General features: G+C 38.6%; 1 protein-coding gene, 1 long non-coding RNA gene and 1 pseudogene across 2 annotated transcripts; 1 reads left to right on the top strand and 2 right to left on the bottom strand.

The window, feature by feature from the left end:
- Positions 1-502: 502 nt before the first annotated feature.
- Positions 503-1,318, bottom strand: LOC102484487 (mortality factor 4-like protein 1 pseudogene; annotated as a pseudogene).
- Positions 1,319-2,762: 1,444 nt separating this feature from the next.
- Positions 2,763-3,574, bottom strand: LOC114006039 (uncharacterized). Its single transcript, XR_003547812.1, has 2 exons — positions 3,449-3,574; positions 2,763-3,248 (listed from the first exon to the last, which is right to left on the bottom strand). It is a non-coding gene; the product is annotated as an uncharacterized LOC114006039 (long non-coding RNA).
- Positions 3,575-3,911: 337 nt separating this feature from the next.
- On the top strand, positions 3,912-13,349 carry LOC102484061 (E3 ubiquitin-protein ligase RNF6-like). Its single transcript, XM_027768080.1, is given in 6 exon segments — positions 3,912-3,968; positions 4,273-4,355; positions 6,216-6,426; positions 7,722-7,817; positions 11,550-11,979; positions 11,981-13,349. Coding segments are annotated over 4 exon segments (2,019 nt in total). The 5' UTR covers positions 3,912-3,968; positions 4,273-4,355; positions 6,216-6,233; the 3' UTR covers positions 13,281-13,349.
- Positions 13,350-19,263: the final 5,914 nt, after the last annotated feature.

Below are 19,263 nucleotides of genomic sequence, written 5' to 3'. Positions count from 1 at the left end.
AACAGAAACAAACATTAATTCTGTTGTACACTAACATCTTCAAAGTACATCATTTGTACAAGAGAAGGACTAAGAACAAAAAATGTGTTTACAGAGATCCAAACATAGGTGAGTGACTGAGCCTCTCACACAGCTTTCCAATGGTACTTGGGGGAGGGGGGGAGCCACTTCATAATCGCTGGCACTAAACAAAGTTGCAGAATTCTTGGGACCAGCAGTTAGCATAATGGCTATGTCGCTGAACTCCCACGTGGTCGACTATGGTTCGAATCCTGGACCTGGTGGCTTAAATTCACGCCGGGCACGTGTGCGTGCGTACCCAGGATCCCAAGAGGAGAATGGAGGAGAAGGGACTGCGGCATGGCCATCCCCCCTGGGGGGTGATTTCTCACTTTCTGTCCCTCTGTCTCTCTCTCTCTCTCTGGCAAGCGCAAGCGCCCTATAGCAAAAACCTCTCCAAAAAAAAAAAAAAAAAGAATTCTTTGCTAGGTACTTTAGGAAATCATGAAGAAGGATTCAGTAATAAAGCAAGGCTCTTCTCATCAAGAGGTGTATAGGCCAACATCGCACCAATCTGTACAAATAATCTCAGTAGATGAGGTGCTCCATACACCTGGAACATAGGTGCATCAGGGTGATCTGCAAAGATCTCGGCATACTGTGGTCTCTCAAACTTGTAGAGTAGCTGAGTGCCCAACATGATGAAGTATCGTTTTATACCTGCCACAACTTCACTAACAGCATACTCCTTATTATAGGTATTTCCTTGAGATTTCTTATAATTTGCATAATCCTCCAGAATGGAATCCACATTCTTTTTAGCAGGAAGATAAAAGAGCTACTTTTGCCTGGTAATTAAGTCCCAGTCATCAACAAGCCATGGTTTTAGCTCTTCAGGAATCTTTAACTTCAATTCTGTTCATGAATGTTTCCTCATTTTCAACAGTAAGATCTAAGCAGGTCCTTTTCTTCCAAGAAGGCTGAGGTGTCTCACTGGTACTGCCACCATCTCCATTCCCAGGTGTTTTCTGTTTGTTCTTTTTTGTTTTCACTTCAACATTTTTCTGTTGCAGACCAGATGTCTTCTTTCCTGGTGCAGCCCCTCTCATCTTGCCCTCTGTATACTGCTCCTGATTGGCTTTTTGAAGTTCTCGCCGTTTGTGCAGATTGTTGTCCATGTATTTGAGTACTCTGCTCTCTGGAACCCATTCATCCCAATTTTTATTCCAACCACTGTAATGCATAAAATATTTCACTTGCTTATCCTTTATGGTAACTTTCACACATTTTGCTTCATAAAGAGGTCCATGAAAGCAGAGCACTCTCTCACCCTCCTGAAATTTAGGCTTTAGATCCTGCTTCGGTGCCACCTATAAGTGATTCGCAGCCTCCTCCTTCTCCCTCTACCCCCAACTACCACCCCCTACTCTCTACTCCACCCAACTCCACATCAGATCAGGAGCATGCAACCTTGATCCCTGGCATGCACAGTTCACAATAGGGCTGACACTCCTAATATTCATGTCTTTCCACTAAACATTTTAAAAATAACTACACTTGATAGACTATTGCACTAAGACTCATATAAATACTTAAAATAATTCTGTTTGCATTTTTGGATATGTCATGTGATTTTTCTCGGATCTGTTCCAACAGTATCTGGCCATTACATTAACATGTATTAAGATCGCCATGTCTCTGCTTATCCATGCGGTAGGCTAAGGAGAATATTCTGCCAAGTGTTGTGCTAAGTTCTGGAACTATAAAAATGGACAAAGCTATTTGTTCACACAGAGTTCAGACGCTGTGAGGAAGACCTATAAATTAAAAGAAAAATCTTAAGTACTTCCTTAATAGTTATCTTTTTCTACTGAAAAAAAGGGCAAAGACCTTGTTCCATGAGGGTCTTACCTTTTGTCTGATTCACGGCTGGTATCGTTAGCACCTAATACATAGTCATACTCAGTGTTTGTGAAATACATGAACATGTGCTAAAAGAGTTATTTAGAGAAGGAGCTATAAGAGTCCCTGCAAGGGATAGGTGGCTCTTTTTTATGTGTAGAGATTGGGCTGGAGTGACATTGCACTCCATAGTATCAACAATGTTCTTTAAAGATGACATCTGTGCGGAGTCCTGAGAAACAAAGGAAATTACCAAGTAAGAAACTTCAAGTGGTTCGGGAATGCCAAAAGATCAGTCTATACAGGTATTCAGCAAGGCAATCTTGAAGGCCTTGTAGGTTGCATTATTTTTGTATCTCCATTTTAGTATCTGTACCAATATGCTGATTTACCAAAAAAAAAAATGTCCACATATCCCTACTACTCTGGTAGGTCACTGATGCAACATAATAATGGGGTATGGGAAGTCCTAAAAAGTTAATCGCAGGAATGAATGAAAGAACGAAGAATGACGAATAACAGCAGTGTGGGCACTGTTCGGTGATTAAGTCATCTGGATGGTGGGGATGTCATCAAAGGACCTACATCGGCCTGGGCAGAGATCTGGTCAGGATTTTGACCAATGCTGAATTCAGTCAGCCTAACCATCTAAAAACATCTTGGGAGTTTCAAACTGATTTCCTAGCAGGAAAGTGAAACCTAAGCCAACAGCAAAACAAAAACAAATGCAGACACTTCAAAATTTATTAGGGTTCTTAACTTCAAGGTCCCAGTGAGCAATAAAGGAAAATGCCTGGCTCGTTCATCCATTACACCCGGACAGTAAAAAGAGATGAACAGACTCTAAGAAAACAAATGTAAGCACTTCAAAATTTATTAGAGTTCGCCAACTTCCAGGTCCCAACCAGCAACATGGTAAAGGGCCTGGCTCGTTAGTCCATTACACCCGGACAGTAAAAAGAGGTAACAGACTATTAAGATGTACTGTGTAGCACGGCGCGGCAAAGGAGAAACAGCTAAGCGCGAAGTAGGTACCAGTATTCCCAAGCGTGGAAAGCAGGTTGTGGCTCCCCGACTACGCAGCTGCCACCCGCGCCGTTAATTCGATTCGCCGAGGAGACCCGGTGACGCGAATGAGGAACGCGGCAAGCAAGCCCGGGCTCCCGCCGGACGTAGTTTCCAGTCGTACCTGCGAGCTCCCGACCTGCAGCAGAGCGTCTCCCCTCCGCTGAGGGAACGGCCTAACTCTGGGAGTTTGAACTGGCCGTCGAACAAAAGAGCCGGGACCTGCTGTTCCTCTCCCACAGCTTCCCCTCCAGGGAGACTACCCCGAGCTACCGCAGGACCTTCCGGATTCTCTCCTCAGCCGGACGTAGTTTCCAGTCGTACCTGCGAGCTCCCGACCTGCAGCAGAGCGTCTCCCCTCCGCTGAGGGAACGGCCTAACTCTGGGAGTTTGAACTGGCCGTCGAACAAAAGAGCCGGGACCTGCTGTTCCTCTCCCACAGCTTCCCCTCCAGGGAGACTACCCCGAGCTACCGCAGGACCTTCCGGATTCTCTCCTCAGTGGACGATTAGAGGGCGCAGCGGCTTCGGGAGGCGCGGCGGCAAACCTGTCCTGCCTCCCAGCCATAGCCTCTGGCACCGGAGAGCACAGGAGCCCGCGGCAGCTTAGCCCGCGGCAGCTTTTCCAGGCTGGAGGCGGAATGCCCAGCCCTGGCAAGGTGGGCTCGGGGAAAACTGGGTTCCCCCTCTACTTCCGGGAGACGCGGGGTAAAGCAGGCCATTCTTGGAACCACCCACCTCTTCTCTGATTGGTCAGCTGCTCTCTTAATGTGCTCCCCAGCTGTTGATTGGTTCGCGCGCACCGTCTGTCACTTGCTTGCTTCCCTGTGGGAATCTAGGTCGCTAAGGGAAGCGTTACTTGGGGCTCGGTTGGGGAGAGGTTGGTTGGACTCTTGAGTCTAGTTTGTTTGTTATAATAGGGACCGTCCCCAGGCGCGAGCTTCCGTTGCAACGGCCGGGAAAGGAACAGTAGAAGGACTGAGGACGGGTGGTGGCAAGAAAGTAAAGGTTTAGGAGTAAACTAGACACACCTAAGCCAGGCAGCATCCGAATGGGAACGGGATAGGAAGGCCTGCGAGAGAGGAGGCGTAATCCCAGCGGCCGTGACAGTATAGAGAGAAAGTATACGTTTGATGTGGGAGAAAAGGGCCTGCGGGTGATTTTCATGAGTTAATTGTATGGGGATCTAGTTTTCTACGTGAATGTCTAACAAAATACTCTGGAGAATTTCCTTTGGGTGTGTAACGGAGTTGCGATTCCTAGTCTTAAAGTGACTGAATAATTTAATTCTCTTTTATTGCTTCAGATGGGCAACTCTCAAAAAAGGAGTAGACAATTGAAGGATGGATACCATTGCCTATATTAAAAGCATGATGAAAGGAAAATAAGGTATTCACTTTTATGTAATTGTGGTTAATTGTACAAGAAAACTTTTCAGGAGAAACTGCTCTTTTGAATATTAGAGTAGCTTGATTTTTAAAAAACAGGTTTCAGCTTTTTAAATCGTTTATTACAAAAATCATATTAATGTGGGAACCAGCAGTTAGCGTAATGGCTATGTCGCTGGACTCCCACATAGTCGACGACCACGGGTCGCGTCTGGGACCTGGTGGCTTAAAAAACTCACGCCGGGCGCGTGTGCGTGCGTGCCCAAGATGCGGAGAGGAGAATGGAGGAGAAGGGATTGCGGCGTGACCATCCCCCCTGGGGGGTGATTTCTCGCTTTCTGTCTCTATGTCTCAGTCTGTCTGGCGAGCACACGCGCCCTATAGCGAAAACCTCTCCAAAAAAGAAAAAAAAAAAGAAAAATCATATTAATGTGATATCTACTAAATATACTCTTTGCTCATTGTCCTAATTATTCCCAAAATTGAAAGAAATCTTGAGCTTTTTGTAGTTAATTGAGTATATGGTGCTAGTAGATCTTCTATTAAAAAGTGATAGTAACCACTGTAAAATTGTTTAATTTGTCATTTAATGCGAGAGTATGCATGAAATTTGATAGGTGCATACTCCTAGTTTGGACTTGTAATTTTACTTTATATTTAATGCAGCTTGCTTACTAAACACCTGGTGTATTTGGAGAGACAAGTTCCAACAGTTGCTTTACTGACAGCCTAGACATTTGAGCGTCTAGCTTCTGAGTCAGGTGCTGTTATACATACCCCTTAGGGACATACCAGAAATTGTCAAGAAAGTTAATTTCACCCACAGAACTTCTAAATTAGCCCTTAACAATAGACCTGAGTCCTACCCTGGAAAATTCTAACAAAGACTGAGAATAAAATCTGGGCATCTGGATTTTTAAAAACTTCCTTAAGTGAGCTTGAAAACATTGCCCTAGTGACTTAACAAGTAGATGTATTTAAGAAATTCTGTAATGTTTATGATGTAGTTTTCTCTCTTGATTTCCTTATAGTTTTAAAGTAAGCTTTTTAGAAATGACATTTAAATATAATCCTAAAATAGTATTTTCTTAGGCAAGGTCAGAAAGTTTCACTGGCACTCAGAAACACCTGGAGCTAACCATTCCAGGCTTAGGGGTGAGCCTTGAGGAGTCTGGATGTGGAGAGACTGGAAGTGCTCTGATACGCTTTCACAGTTCCCAGAGTCGTGTACAATGTATTGTTTCCTGTTGAGTTTCAAAGTCTTCCTGTTAGGCTTTAAGGAGAGATCAACTCCTTAAAGTTCAGTGGATACAGCAAGCTAAATAATTTTCACAACAGGCTAAATAATTTTCACTTCAACAGAGTGCAGTAAAGAACAATGGGGGTTGGTACAGTTATGAGTCTTTGGAAAGAATACCTTGCTGGAAATAAATGTAAATTATACCTTTCTAATAACCTTTGCTTAGTAAGTAAAGAACATGTATGATTCAGACTTAAAATTTGTACATTGATGTGAAGTACCCAGATATTTGAAACATAAATGGTGACTTTTAGGCCACCCTTACCAAAGTCAAGAGAGGTAAAAAATGAGAAAATCACTTTGATTTGCAGACATGAGAAATGTGTGGTGAACCCAGATCCAGTCTGATTTAAATGATGACTTTAGGCAAAGAAGTCAGTCCAATTACATAGTGACTCCTGGAAGTTGTTCACTTTGTAAGTAAGTTCCTCACTGCAGGATTTGGCACATAATGTATTTGAGCAGGAGACACAATTTTAAAGTAAAAATCTATAAGTTAAAAATATAAAGCCATATGTAGTCTAACTAAAACATTGAATTTTGTATATATCATTTGAACAGAAAGCCAGTAATCTCAGTATGAATCAGTCTAGATCTAGATTAGATGGTGGTGGTGAAGAATCCTCATCTCAAGACCATAATCATCGTGAAAATGAGAGAAGATGGCAGCAAGAGCGTCTCCATAGAGAAGAAGCCTATTACCAGTTTATTAATGAACTCAATGATGAAGATTACCGGCTAATGAGAGATCATAATCTTTTCGGCACCCCTGGTAAGACATGGACAAAAAAGGAGACACCCTTATTTTTTCACTAGAAGGAAGAATTTAAAACAAAAGGAGTTTTTTCCCCTTTCTCAAAAATATAGTATACTGGTTTTTGGAAGTTAAAGAACTTTTTAATATAACAAAGTATAAAATCACTGGCTGGCTTCTGTATTTTATAAGTAGGTAAGAATAGTGGACATGTATTGTAGAAATGCCAGACTAACAAACAGGTACATGATAGTATTAAATATTCACATATATGATTATATTTCTCTTAGATAATATTTATACAAATATCACTTAAAACTTACTTGTGGACCATGTGATAGCTTGGAGGTTAGGGTGTCTGGATCCCAAATGACTGACTACATGGTTTGAGTTCCAGACCTGGGGGCTTGAAAAACACACCAGGCATGTGTGCCCAAAATCCCGAGAGAAGTGGAAGAGAGGGATTGTGGCGTGGCCAGCCTCCTCGGGGTTGCTTTTTCACTTTCCCTCTCTGTCTCTCTCTGGTGAGCACATATGTCCTATAGCAAATTAAAACAAACAAACAAAAGAGTTCATTCTAACTGATTTGGGGAGTTAATTTATTCACTTGAATTAATAATCCCCCAGGTCCAATGTGCTCCATACATTTTTTACAAATTCGTTTTACAAATAAACTAAAATGTGTATGTTTATGTAATACTATATTTCTATGATTCATATAATGAAGTACTGGGATTAAATTTAAGTAAATATAGATTTGAAGTTTTTTTTCTAGGAATACTCCTTTAACTTCTTTTTAACTCTGGAAAAATCCACAGAACTTTTTTTTTTTTTTTTAATTTTTACCAGAGAGTGTGTATGCTCCCTGGAGAAAGACAGAGAAGGAAAGTGGAAAGGCAGGCCCCATAGGGAATGATCATGCCACAATCCTTTATCTTCCCCTCCTCCTTTCCTTTGGAATCTTGGGCATGAATACACACTGCCTTATGTGTTTCTCAAAGTGCCAGGTCCCAGTAACTGCATGGTTGGCCACATGGGAGCTAGTCACTCTAACCATCATGCCACAGGCCAGCTTCAGAATCATTGCATATCAACTGAGAATGCTTTACTAGTTATTCAAATTAAATTTCATTTTGATACATTTTAATAAAACATTTAATAAATGAAGCACTGCCAAATTGATGTACATTTGCATCTGTTGAACATTTTAACTGTCTCCATTTTACAGAGCACATGAAAATAATTATTAGTCTGACCATGAATATTTGTAGAACTTGGTAATGTAAACTTAAGTGAGCAATTTTTTTTTTTAGGAGAAATAACATCAGAAGAACTGCAACAGCGGTTAGATGGAGTCAAGGAACAACTAGCATCTCAGCCTGATTTGAGAAATGGGACAAGTAACAGAGGTACTTTGGACTCCTTTCCATAAGAACAAGACTTGATTGGAGCAATTGTAAAAGTGAAATTACTGGATCTTGTACACTATGTTTGTTTGTCATGTTTTCCTAGTTTAATGTGATACTCTTTGGGATACTATTTCTGCTAGTACTATACACAAGGTGCATGGTTAGGCAGGATAGGACGGGGGAGTGAATGAAAAGATGTCTCATATAGCTTACATTCAGGAAGGTTATATAAATGAGAAAATATACAATCAGGTTAATTACCAGCATAATACTTTTTTTGTTTGTTTGCGTTAACATTTATTTATCTTTTTGTTGTGATTTTTCAAACCACCGAGTTTGGGGCTTGAATGGTGGTTAGCAATGTAGGATTCCAACACCTTAACCATCACACCATCTGCTGGTCCAAGCAGCATAGCTCTTTTTGGTTTGTTTGCTTTTTTAGAGAGGTTTTCTTTTTTTAGTTAATTAATTTTTTTGGAGAGGTTTTTGCTATAGGGCATGCGCACTCGCCAGACAGAGACAGAGAGAGAGACAGAAAGCGAGAAATCACCCCCCATGGGAGATAGCCACGCTGCAATCCCTTCTCCTCCATTCTCCTCTCGGGACCTTAGGCACGCACATGCACGCACCCAGCGTGAGTTTAAGCCACTGGGTCCGGGACTCAAACCATGGTTGGCTACATTGGAGTTCAGCGACATAGCCATTACACTAACTACTGGTCCCCTTTTTTTTTTTTTTTTTTTTACTATAGGGTATGTGTGCTCACCAAAGAGACAGATAAAAAGCAAGAAATCACCCCCCAGAGGGTATGACCACGCCACAGTCCCTCCTCCTCCTTTCTTTTCTTGGGATTTTGGGAATACATGCTAGTTCACCCGTTGTGAGATTCAAGCCTCTGGGTCCAGGATTCAAACTGTGGTCAGCTATGTGGGAGTCCATTGACGTAACCATTATGCAATCTGCTGATCTCAGCATAGTTCTTTCTAATCTTAGAATGTGCACACTACTTTTTCTAAAGTGTGTAACTAAGCTTAGCTTCTAAATGTATGTGTATAAAACAATATAGAAAGGCGAAGTCAGAAAACCTGAAGTCAGAAACTTTTGTTTCTTTGTTACTATGCTTGTTTTGTCATTTTACTGAGCAAACACTAAGCCATGATACAAAAAATTCTTAAAAAAACAAAGTGTTTATTAAAATTTACAAGCTGGCATGTGGCCACCCTGTGGCATGGTGATTAAGGCACCTGGGTGCAATATGGCTGACTATGTGGTTGGAATCATGGACTTGGTGACTTGAAAAACATGCTGGGTGAATTACACTGGGCATGTAGATTGGGATTGCAGCGTGGCCATTACTCCAGGGCAGGGTGGAGGGGAGTGAATTCTCACTTTTTCTCTGTGTATCTCTGTTTGTGTCTCTCTCTCTGTCTGGCAAGCACGTGCACCCTATGACCAAAAACAAAACAAAACAAACAAAAACCCCTAAAAAATGAAAAGGAAAGCACACCAGATATGTATGCCCCCCAAATCCTGAAAGGTGGAGAATCCTCCTGGGGAAGTGCTTTCTCACTTTTCCTCTCTCTCTCTCTGGTGAGTGCATGTGCCCTATAGCACATTGGGGGAAGGGGGGAAGAAGTATGTAGAATTAAAAGTAAAGCTTTTATTCCTCTTACCAGTTCATCCCTTCCCAGAGGTATTTATTAGTAGTAGTTTCATATGTTATATCAAAATCATTGTGTTAGTTAAAGTGAAGTCTGCATGAAAATCCCAAAATGCAATGACTCAATAAAATAGAAGTTTATTTCTTTCTCATGTTAACAGTTCAGGGAACACAGATAAGCTTTACTTTACAAATCCTCCTGAAACCCACCTTCCTACCTGACTGATTCTAAAACTGTATTGCCCAGTGCAGTGGCTACTAACCACATGAACCATACATGACAATTTGCATTAACTAAAATTAAATAAAATTCAGTCCTTCATTCACACTAGCCACATTTGGGTGCTCAATGGGCATATGTGGCTAGTGGCTTCTGTATTACACAGCTCAGATACAGAATATCTCCATTATTACAGGATAATTTTGGGGACATTGCTATTCCAGGGTATCTTTTGTATGCTCGAGTTAAATTACACTGCACCTAGGTTCTATCAATAGTTGGAAGGAAGGAAGTCCAAGCGTTGGTTTGAGATGTATCATTTCTCCTCCCATACTTATGATCAGACCTTAGTCACAAGGCCACACTAGCTGCCAGACTGTCTACATGTCCACTTACAATACTTTTACAATGGAGGAAGAGTGAGAATGGATTGGAGTAGAAAATCAGCAAACTCTTTCAAACACACACCATCATCTCTACATTCTAGTTCATCTAAGAAGGAAGTAGCATATAGAATTATTAGTGTTTACATGTCTCATATTTTTTTCCCAAACTAAAATGAGTATTGAATATTAATCCATTTTTTGCATGTGTTCAGATATATATAAGTTGTGTTAGTAAAACTGGTAGTACAGGTTTTTTGAACATGTTTTAATGGAAAATGTGCTCATCAAATGTAAAATAGTTGGGAACCAGCAGTTAGCGTAATGACTATGTCGCTGGACTCCCATGTAGTCGACTGCGGTTCACATCCAGACCTGGTGGCTTAAAACTCATGCCGGGCGCGTGTGCGTGCGTGCCCAAGATCCCGAGAGGAGATGGAGGAGAAGGGATTGCGGCGTGACCATCCCTCCTGGGGTGTGATTTCTCACCTTCTGTCTCTATGTCTCTCTCTGTCTGTCTGGTGAGCGCACGCGCCCTATAGCAAAAACCTCTCCAAAAAACAAAAGAAGTAAAATAGTTCATTACCTTTATAATGTGGCTAAGGTTGCTATTTATTTTATTGAAACCAGCATCTGACTAAAAGTTTTCATTTCAACATTTAAAAAACTTGGAGCTGGACAGTGGTATAGAGGCAAAATGTGAGTTTTTGTGCACTCACCTGGAGACCTTTCTGAGTGTACTGGGCATGCTGGCAGAGGTCTGGGTGGATCATAGCATTAAGACTCTTCCAGGGGTGCTGACTCTCTCTAACAGCTAATATTCATTGAAAGTTTCCCATATGCCAGATATTATGCTAATTATTATGTATATATGTGTATATATACTATCTTATCCTTATGAGATTGATATTATTATTTCCAATTTACTAGCAAGGATATGGCCTTAGAAGCTTAAGTAGCTTGCTTATGTTACCCCAGCTTCACTGAAAGACAAAGAACATGGTTCTATATTATACTTGGAAAGCCATATTTTTGGAGATGTACGTTTACATTTTTGGCAGTTTTTGAGAAATAGGATAACATTCCTAACATTACAGAAAAACCTAGTTACAAAAATATTGATCGAGTTGGCTTTGCCAGAATTATTTCATAGATACTAAGTTAATTTCACATAGAATTTTCCATTGTATTTTATTAATATTATTATATGAATAAAGCATTTGAAATGTGTAATTTTGGTATCGACTATATTTCTCATGTGCCTTAACATTTTGCCAGTAAGGATAGACGTGGGAATTTACAGATAGAAAGCAGGAATAAGAATTAGAAAGTTCAGCCTTCTTGCCATTTTTTCATTTATTAAAATGCACAGATGTTTTTAGTACATGCTGTTTTTCTTATTTATTTTCAATAAAGATCTGAGGATAGATTTTAGGTATTGATCTTAATTAAGCTGATTTTCTTTGTAGATTCAGAAGTCCCTAGACAAAGTTCAGATGAAGACTCTCTGCTAGAATGGTTGAACACCTTTCGTCGTACAGGAAATGCAACTCGAAGTGGACAGAATGGGAACCAAACTTGGAGAGCTGTGAGTCGAACAAATCCAAACAGTGGAGAGTTTCGGTTTAGTCTGGAAATCCACATAAATCATGAAAATAGAGGATTTGAAATTCAAGGAGAAGATTATACAGGCGTTCCAGTTTCAGATGTTAGCAGAGATCATACCAGAAATGAGCAACAAAGATCAACCAGTCCTGTGGCTAGTCGAACAAGAAGCCAAACCTCTATGAATTTCAGTGGTAGTAATTCTAACATTCCAAGGACTAGGCTTGGTGTAGGGGGGCACAATTCAGTTGAAGAGTCTTTCTCAACATTGAGAAGGTTAAGAAATGGAATTGGGGATTAATGCTTCACGCACTAATTTCAGTAGTCACACAAACCAATTAGGTGGTAGAGAACTCAGGCAAAGGCAGGGGCAGAGATTTGGAGCAGCACATGTTTGGGAAAATGGGGCTAGAACTAATGTTACAGTGAGGAATACAAACCAAAGATTAGAGCCAATAAGATTAAGGTCTACTTTCAGTAGTCGAAGCCGTTCTCCAATTCAGCGACAGAGTGGCACTGTTTATCATAATTCCCAAAGGGGAAATAGGTCTTTACGGCAAACCATTAGAAGGTCTGTTAGGAGGAGAGGTATAACTGAGGTCCTTTTAGAGCAAGATAGAGAACGCAGAGGTACTACATATACCCCATTCTCTAATTCAAGACTTGTTTCAAGAATAACAGTAGAAGAAGGAGAAGAGTCTAGCAGATCTTCAACTGCTGTTCGACGACATCCAACAATCACGCTGGACCTTCAAGTGAGAAGGATTCGTCCTGGAGAAAATAGAGATCAGGATAGTATCGCAAACAGAACTCGATCCAGAGTAGGGCTGGCAGAAAATACAGTTACTATTGAAAACAATAGTGGGGGCTTTTGCCGAACTATTTCTCGTTTAGAGCGGTCAGGTATTCGAACCTATGTTAGTACCATAACAGTTCCTCTTCGTAGGGTTTCTGAGAATGAGCTCGTTGAGCCATCATCAGTGGCACTTCAGTCAATTTTCAGGCAGATCATGACTGGGTTTGGAGAATTAAATTCTCTTATGGAGGCTGAATCTGAGTCAGAGACACAGAGAAATGATCAGCATTTACCAGAGATGCACTCAGAACTAAGTAACCTAGGTACTGTTCATGACAATGAAGGTTTCTCTCAAGACAGGCAAGCTCAAGAAGACAGCACTGAAATGAATAGTGAAAATGAGACCAGCCAGCCTCATTTCCAAAATAGTGATAGTAGAGGAGGCAGGCAGTTGCAAAATTCGAACAATTTAGTTGAAACTGGAACACTACCTATTCTTCGCCTTGCTCATTTCTTTTTACTCAATGAAGGTGATGACGATGATCAAATACATGGTTTAACCAAAGAGCAGATTGACAATCTTTCTACCCGTATCTATGAGCATAGCAGTATCGATAGCGAACTAGGTAAAATTTGTAGTGTTTGTATCAGTGACTATGTAACTGGAAACAAACTCAGGCAATTACCTTGCATGCATGAATTCCATATTCATTGTATTGACCGCTGGCTCTCAGAAAATTGCACTTGTCCGATCTGTCGGCAGCCTGTTTTAGGGTCCAGTATACCAAACAATGGGTAAAGGGATGGGATCTACTCAAATACTGTATTTTAGTAGAACCGAATATTTAAGCATTCATTTCTTGAGTTATATGTGATGAACTAACCAGGTTGGAAGATAACAGATTTATAGTTTGAACTATTTTTTGTGTGCTTTTTTAACTTGTTAAAAGGAATGAATTTATATAAAATTTTAAATGCAAATGTTCAAATCCAAAAGTACAGAATAGTTAATACTGCTAGAACCAAATAACCTTTAAAATGTTTTTATTTTGGTAATTTTGTCATGCTGAGCACTTTTGTATTTGTACAATTCAGTAGATTAAAAAGAGTGTTTTGCTGAATGTCTGCTAAATTTATTGAAGTCACTTGAAATGTTTAATATTCAGCATACCATGTGTGTATATGTAGATATATATAATTTTAAGGTTAAGTTGTTCAGTCTACAAACTACATGTTTGGTTCTTTTTTAAGCTTTTGGGCTAATTCTGTATATGGCACAGTGTTTAATCATCTCTGAAAGAAAGTGGATAAAGATATAATTTAAAAATAGAGATTATGTACTAAAGCGTCTCTGACAATCTGACTTATTAGACAGCAAGCAATATATAATACTGAACAAGTAGTTCTTTATATTAAGAAATGGAACTTGGAAAATTTAGAACATGTAGGTTATTTAACTTGAGTTCAGTTTTTATGTGACTTTTTTGAAAATGCAAACAATTCTTTGTATTATTAAGTAAGTTATACAATATGCATGGTTCCTCAAATTTAGTTTTAAAATCTAAAAATGTCTGTAAAAAAGCAAATGCATAGATAATATATTCAGTTCACTTTGATGCCCAAAAATACCTCCAAGTAAAATGAAAAAAAAAAAACCCTTAAGAGAATGTAGAATTTCTATAAACACAAAATATGTGAAGATCTATTTCTACTAATAAATACTGAAACAAAGATTGTATGTGAACTATTTTTTATTCTTGCTCCACTGTGATTTGTTCACTCCCTAAATATTTTATTTTCTACCATGTGCCAGGCAGTGTTATAGGTGTTAAGGATTCCCCAGACAATAAACAGACAGAAGTCCCACGTATTTGCTCTTTGGCATTGAAAAATCAAGGGGCCAACAGGTGGCATGGTGGTTAAGGAAGCAGGACTCCCAGACCTGGCTTTCTCATTTTCCTTCTCTGTCTCTTGCTTTGTCCTTCTGTGGTCAAATTAAAAGAGAGATAATTCAATAAAGTTAAATAATACTTTTTTAAAAAAGAAATTGAAAATCAATTGATAAAATGAATTATTGTCCTACTTTCAGGTTTGCTTAGGAATGTATGACATCATTTTCTTGTGTTGATACGGCTTGGGCAAAATCACTAGAATAGTACATCAAAGCAGATTCTGTGACATTTGGGAATAGTTCCACATTTAATTTTTTTCTTTTGGAACAGTGAATTCAATTTATTAAGTTAGATGCATGCCTAGGAATGTTAGTACATTTAACAGCTGGAGTGAGGGATTTTTTCATAACAGCTGTGACTTTGAATCAATGATTTATATCAGTCAGTTGTGGAACATAAAACTAGGAAGGGTGATTTGGGCCTGATTTGAAGGGTTTATATACTAGACCATGAAATTTCTATTTTACTGTACAGAGGTCAGGTGTCCCTTGATCTTTTTTCAGTTTCAGGAAGTTTGGACAAGTATAGTATACAGAACACAGTGGAATGGACAGAGTTGGGAAACAAACCAGTAAAGGAACTATTGTAATAAAGCAGACATCATTTTCATTATGGTTATCATCATCTCCATCAGTTAATATCTAATGGCAATGAGAAAAAGAAGGGTGTAAATATGCTTAAAAAAAAAAAAGGACATTTGGTTTAGTTCAGTGTGAAGAGGTAGGAGAGAATCATATTCACAGATAAAGTAAAAAATCACCTGAATGGAGGAAGGAGTGCTGAGACATATTAGTTACAAGGTATGCCTACTTAAATGGTTTAAGCATATTTTAATTCACACACGGCATATACACAGTATATAGTGTTACCACTTATCTCCAACATGACAAGAAACTAAATCCAGTATTTCTTACTTGAAATTTTCTTCAGGAAGTTCTACCTCTTTTGATCTGATTAGTTAGGGTTAAGTGGGAGGAGAATAAGAAAGAGGGAAATGGGAAAAAATAGGGATAAGGAAAAAGCACATCAATTCTTTGTTGGACTAAGTCCTTTACAAGATACGATAGTGTTAAATCAGAATGTGAAGGGTTTCCAAAAAGGCATTTGAAACAGAACTAGGTTTTACACTATATGGAAAATTTTCTGAAAGCAACAGTATAGCTTAATGAATTTTATAAATTAGTATCCTAGTTGAGAACAAAGAAGAGTATTCTTTAATATTTTCATTCCTTTTTCCAGGCAATGAGGCTGAAGACAAATACAAGGGCTCATTAATCTATTTATAGCTTCTATTTAGCAATGATTATAACCTCTTGGTTCCAATAGAGAAAGGAACAAATAGTTTGAAATTCTCCATTTTAATTTTTTTCTTCCACATCAGGTCCATAGAGCTTGTTCCTTATGATATGGCTGTCTTACAAACTTCTATTTCTAGACTGCCAGCTTCCAGCTGTTTTTTCATGTAATTATATCCTTTTACCCTGTTTTCTTGTTTTTCAGATTTTTGTAGTTTTAGCTAACATTGTTATGACTCTTACGAGGTTATTTTCCTTTAAATATTTAATGTAAATTCATCATTTAAACCCCAAAGATCTCCTTAAAGTATCAGGTATCTTCAGAAAGTTCAAATGAAATGAATATTGTGGAAACTATGCACAAATTTTTAAAAAATGTCTTTTGCACGCAAACAAACCTACATTTTAATTCCATCTCTGAAGTCTCTTTGTATCATTGCCACTTGGCACAGTAATTGGCAGAGTTTAGAGAGTCCATCACTTCAGATGGCCATTTGTCTCCAAAGCTTGTGTTTTTTACCGCTACATGGCATTTTGGAGAACCAGAAATGCCTTGTAACATTTCATCTAATTTATTTCTTAAAGATATTTTTCTAATTTTATAACTTTGTCACAAAGATCTGAGTTTCTGTGTCAGGAGATGATTTCCCAGGAAGTCAAATCCATCTATCATAGAGAGCATCAGCCCATGTTCTGAAAGACATGATGATGGTTGTCAGCGATGATTGTTCCCCTTGGTCTCTAATGACAGATTATGAATTCCTTTCAGTGAGTATGAGTGTGATAGTGCCTGAATATGTTTTCTCTTATAATAATTGGAGATCCATAATTACTTTAAGCAGAAAAAAATTTGGTTTTGTTTTGTTTTTGAATATTAAATCTCCCAAGACTCTTGAGTTGGCCCCTCTGTTTCCATCCCTCTCTTCCTCTTTCTAGTCCTTCCTTCCACCTTTTAAAAACATCACCACATTTCTTCTGGAAAATAATAATTTTCAGATGTATTCTTCCTCTATGTACTAACACTTCATTTGCAGATAGAATAACTTCTTAGTTGCCCAGTACATATACACCATTCCTTCTTAAATACATTTAATTGTAAAAATGTTCATATGCTTTATCCAATTATCTTCTTTCTTTCTTTTAAAAATATTTATTTAATTTTATTTGTTATTATTTTTTAATTTGACCAGAGAGACAGAGAGTTAAAGGGAAAGTGAGAAAGCAAGCCACCACGTCCAGGACTTGAACCTCAGTCAGCCATGTGGGAATCCAGCACCCTTAAATGCCATACCACCTGCTGGCTCCTATCCAGTTATTTTCTGTGCAGGTCCAAACATCACATACTCCCTAATGGGAAACTTTAAAATCACATATAGCTTCTATATTCATGAAGTGACACAATTTAGCCTATACAAATTCAGTTTTGTTTTTTTTTCTGGGTGGCATCCATTCCTCCATTAGCTTACATTTGATCTGGTTTGTTAATCCTTTCCATCCTGCATACTTTGAGGACAGGTGAGAATACACTCCACAGGGCAGAGCAGACTGCTCTGTTGAAAGAGAAAGCACTGAGTACCTTTGGGGATCTCTTTATGGGAGATTTATATGCATATTCATTAAGTGGTGGGATTTTTAGGGCTTAGAGGTAGCCTTAAGCAGGGGTCTCCAACTCCCAGGCTTAGAGGTAGTCTTGAACAGAGGTTTCCAACTCCCAGGCCATGGACCAATACCAGTTCATGACCTGTTAGCACTGGGCAGCTTGAAAATCACGTGCAGCAATTGTGTGTGTGTGCCCAAAATCCCAGGAAGAGAATGGTGGAGAAGGGAGGCTAGCATAACTAGCATGGCCAACCTTCTTGGGGGGCAATTTTTCATTTCCTTCTCACTGTTTCTGTCTCTCTCTTGTGAGTGTATGTGCCCTATGGCAAAAACCTTTTAAAAAAATGAATTTTAGAGGACCAGAAAGCAAAATATTATGGTCTGAATTGTGTCTTTCCAAATGTGTTAAAATCCTAGCCCCTAATACCTCATACTGTTACTGTATTTGGTGGTAGGACCTTTAAGGAGGTGATTTAACAGCTGTTAAAGTGGACTCTAATCCAGTCTGAATGGTTTCCTTCTCAGAGAACCATCAAGGATGTATACACACAGAAGAAAAAGTATGTGAGGAAACAGTGAGTAGGTGGCCACCTAGAAACCATGGAAAGGGGCCTCCAGAACTGAGAGAAATAATTTTTTTGTTTAAACCATCTAATTTGTGGTACTTTATATGTTAGCCTTAGGAAACTAATACATATGCCCTTGACAAGACTGGTGATATTCTTTTTTTCTTCCTAGTTTGCTGAAAATTTCTATCTTGAAATGAATATTGAATCTTATGAAATTATTTTATTTTTTGCATCTATTGAGATAATCACAGGGATTTACTTCTTTATTCTGTTAATATGGTTACACATTGATCAATTTTAGAATAGTAAACCAATCTATCATTTATGGGATAAGTTCCATTGGTTATAGTTTATTATATTTTAAAATATTTTTCACTCAATTTGCTAACATTTTGCTATGGATTTTTGCTACTGTGTTTGTGAGAGATTCTGTTCTATAATTCAAAACAATATAATATCTGTGTGAGATTTGTTATCAAGAGTTATGCTAGCCTCAAAAAATAAATTAGAGTGTTCCTTTTCTTTTTCTGAAAGATCTTGTGGACAGTTTTAGATTATTGTTTTCTTCTGAGAATGAAGTTTTCTTTGTGGGGGAAAATTCATCTTACATTAGTGTTGTTAGCTTTTACTTTTCAAGAAATATGTCTATTTTACCTGTTTTAAATGTATTGGCATAAAAGTATTCACAGACTCATAAGTATTTTTTTCAGATTATTATTTTTAAATTTTTTTTAACATTTAATTGCTTTACATCATTTGGCTTGTAAAGAGAATTTACCTAATATAAAATACTTCTCAGACCAGTCCAGTTGAGAATATAATACACATTATCATCAACAGGTAGTAAGCCATTTCTGTGTCCCACAAATGTCATACCTATTTTTTCTCCTGCTTTCCTTCTCTCTACTCTTCCCTTCTCCCTCCCCACTTTCTATCCCTGTTCCACACTGTCTTCAGCATCCATAACTATTTCCACAGGTTTTATGCCCTTCAGTATTTCAATCTCTACCATAGCATGCAGATGGTATATGGTAAGTGGATACATACAATATCTTTCTTTCATAGCCTGTCTTACTTCACTTAGCAATAAATCTTCCATATTCAACCACTTTTTATCCAATGCTAGGGTCTTGTTTCTTTTCTTTTCTTTTCTTTTCTTTTCTGACTGAATAGTATTCATAGAGTATATGTGTCATACTTTTTAAATCCATTCATCTGTGGACATTTGAGTTGGCTCCATGCTATTGTGAATAATGCCACTATAAACATTAATATGCAAGCACTTTTCCGACTGGGCATTCTCCTGTCCTTTGGATAGGTACCCAGAAGTGGGATTGCTTGATCAAATGGTAGTTCTATTTGTAGAT

This window comes from Tupaia chinensis, unplaced genomic scaffold, assembly GCF_000334495.1.
Source record: "Tupaia chinensis unplaced genomic scaffold, TupChi_1.0 Scaffold145401_1, whole genome shotgun sequence".
Taxonomy (NCBI): Eukaryota; Metazoa; Chordata; class Mammalia; order Scandentia; family Tupaiidae; genus Tupaia; species Tupaia belangeri.
This window is presented reverse-complemented; position numbering and strand designations above follow the sequence as displayed.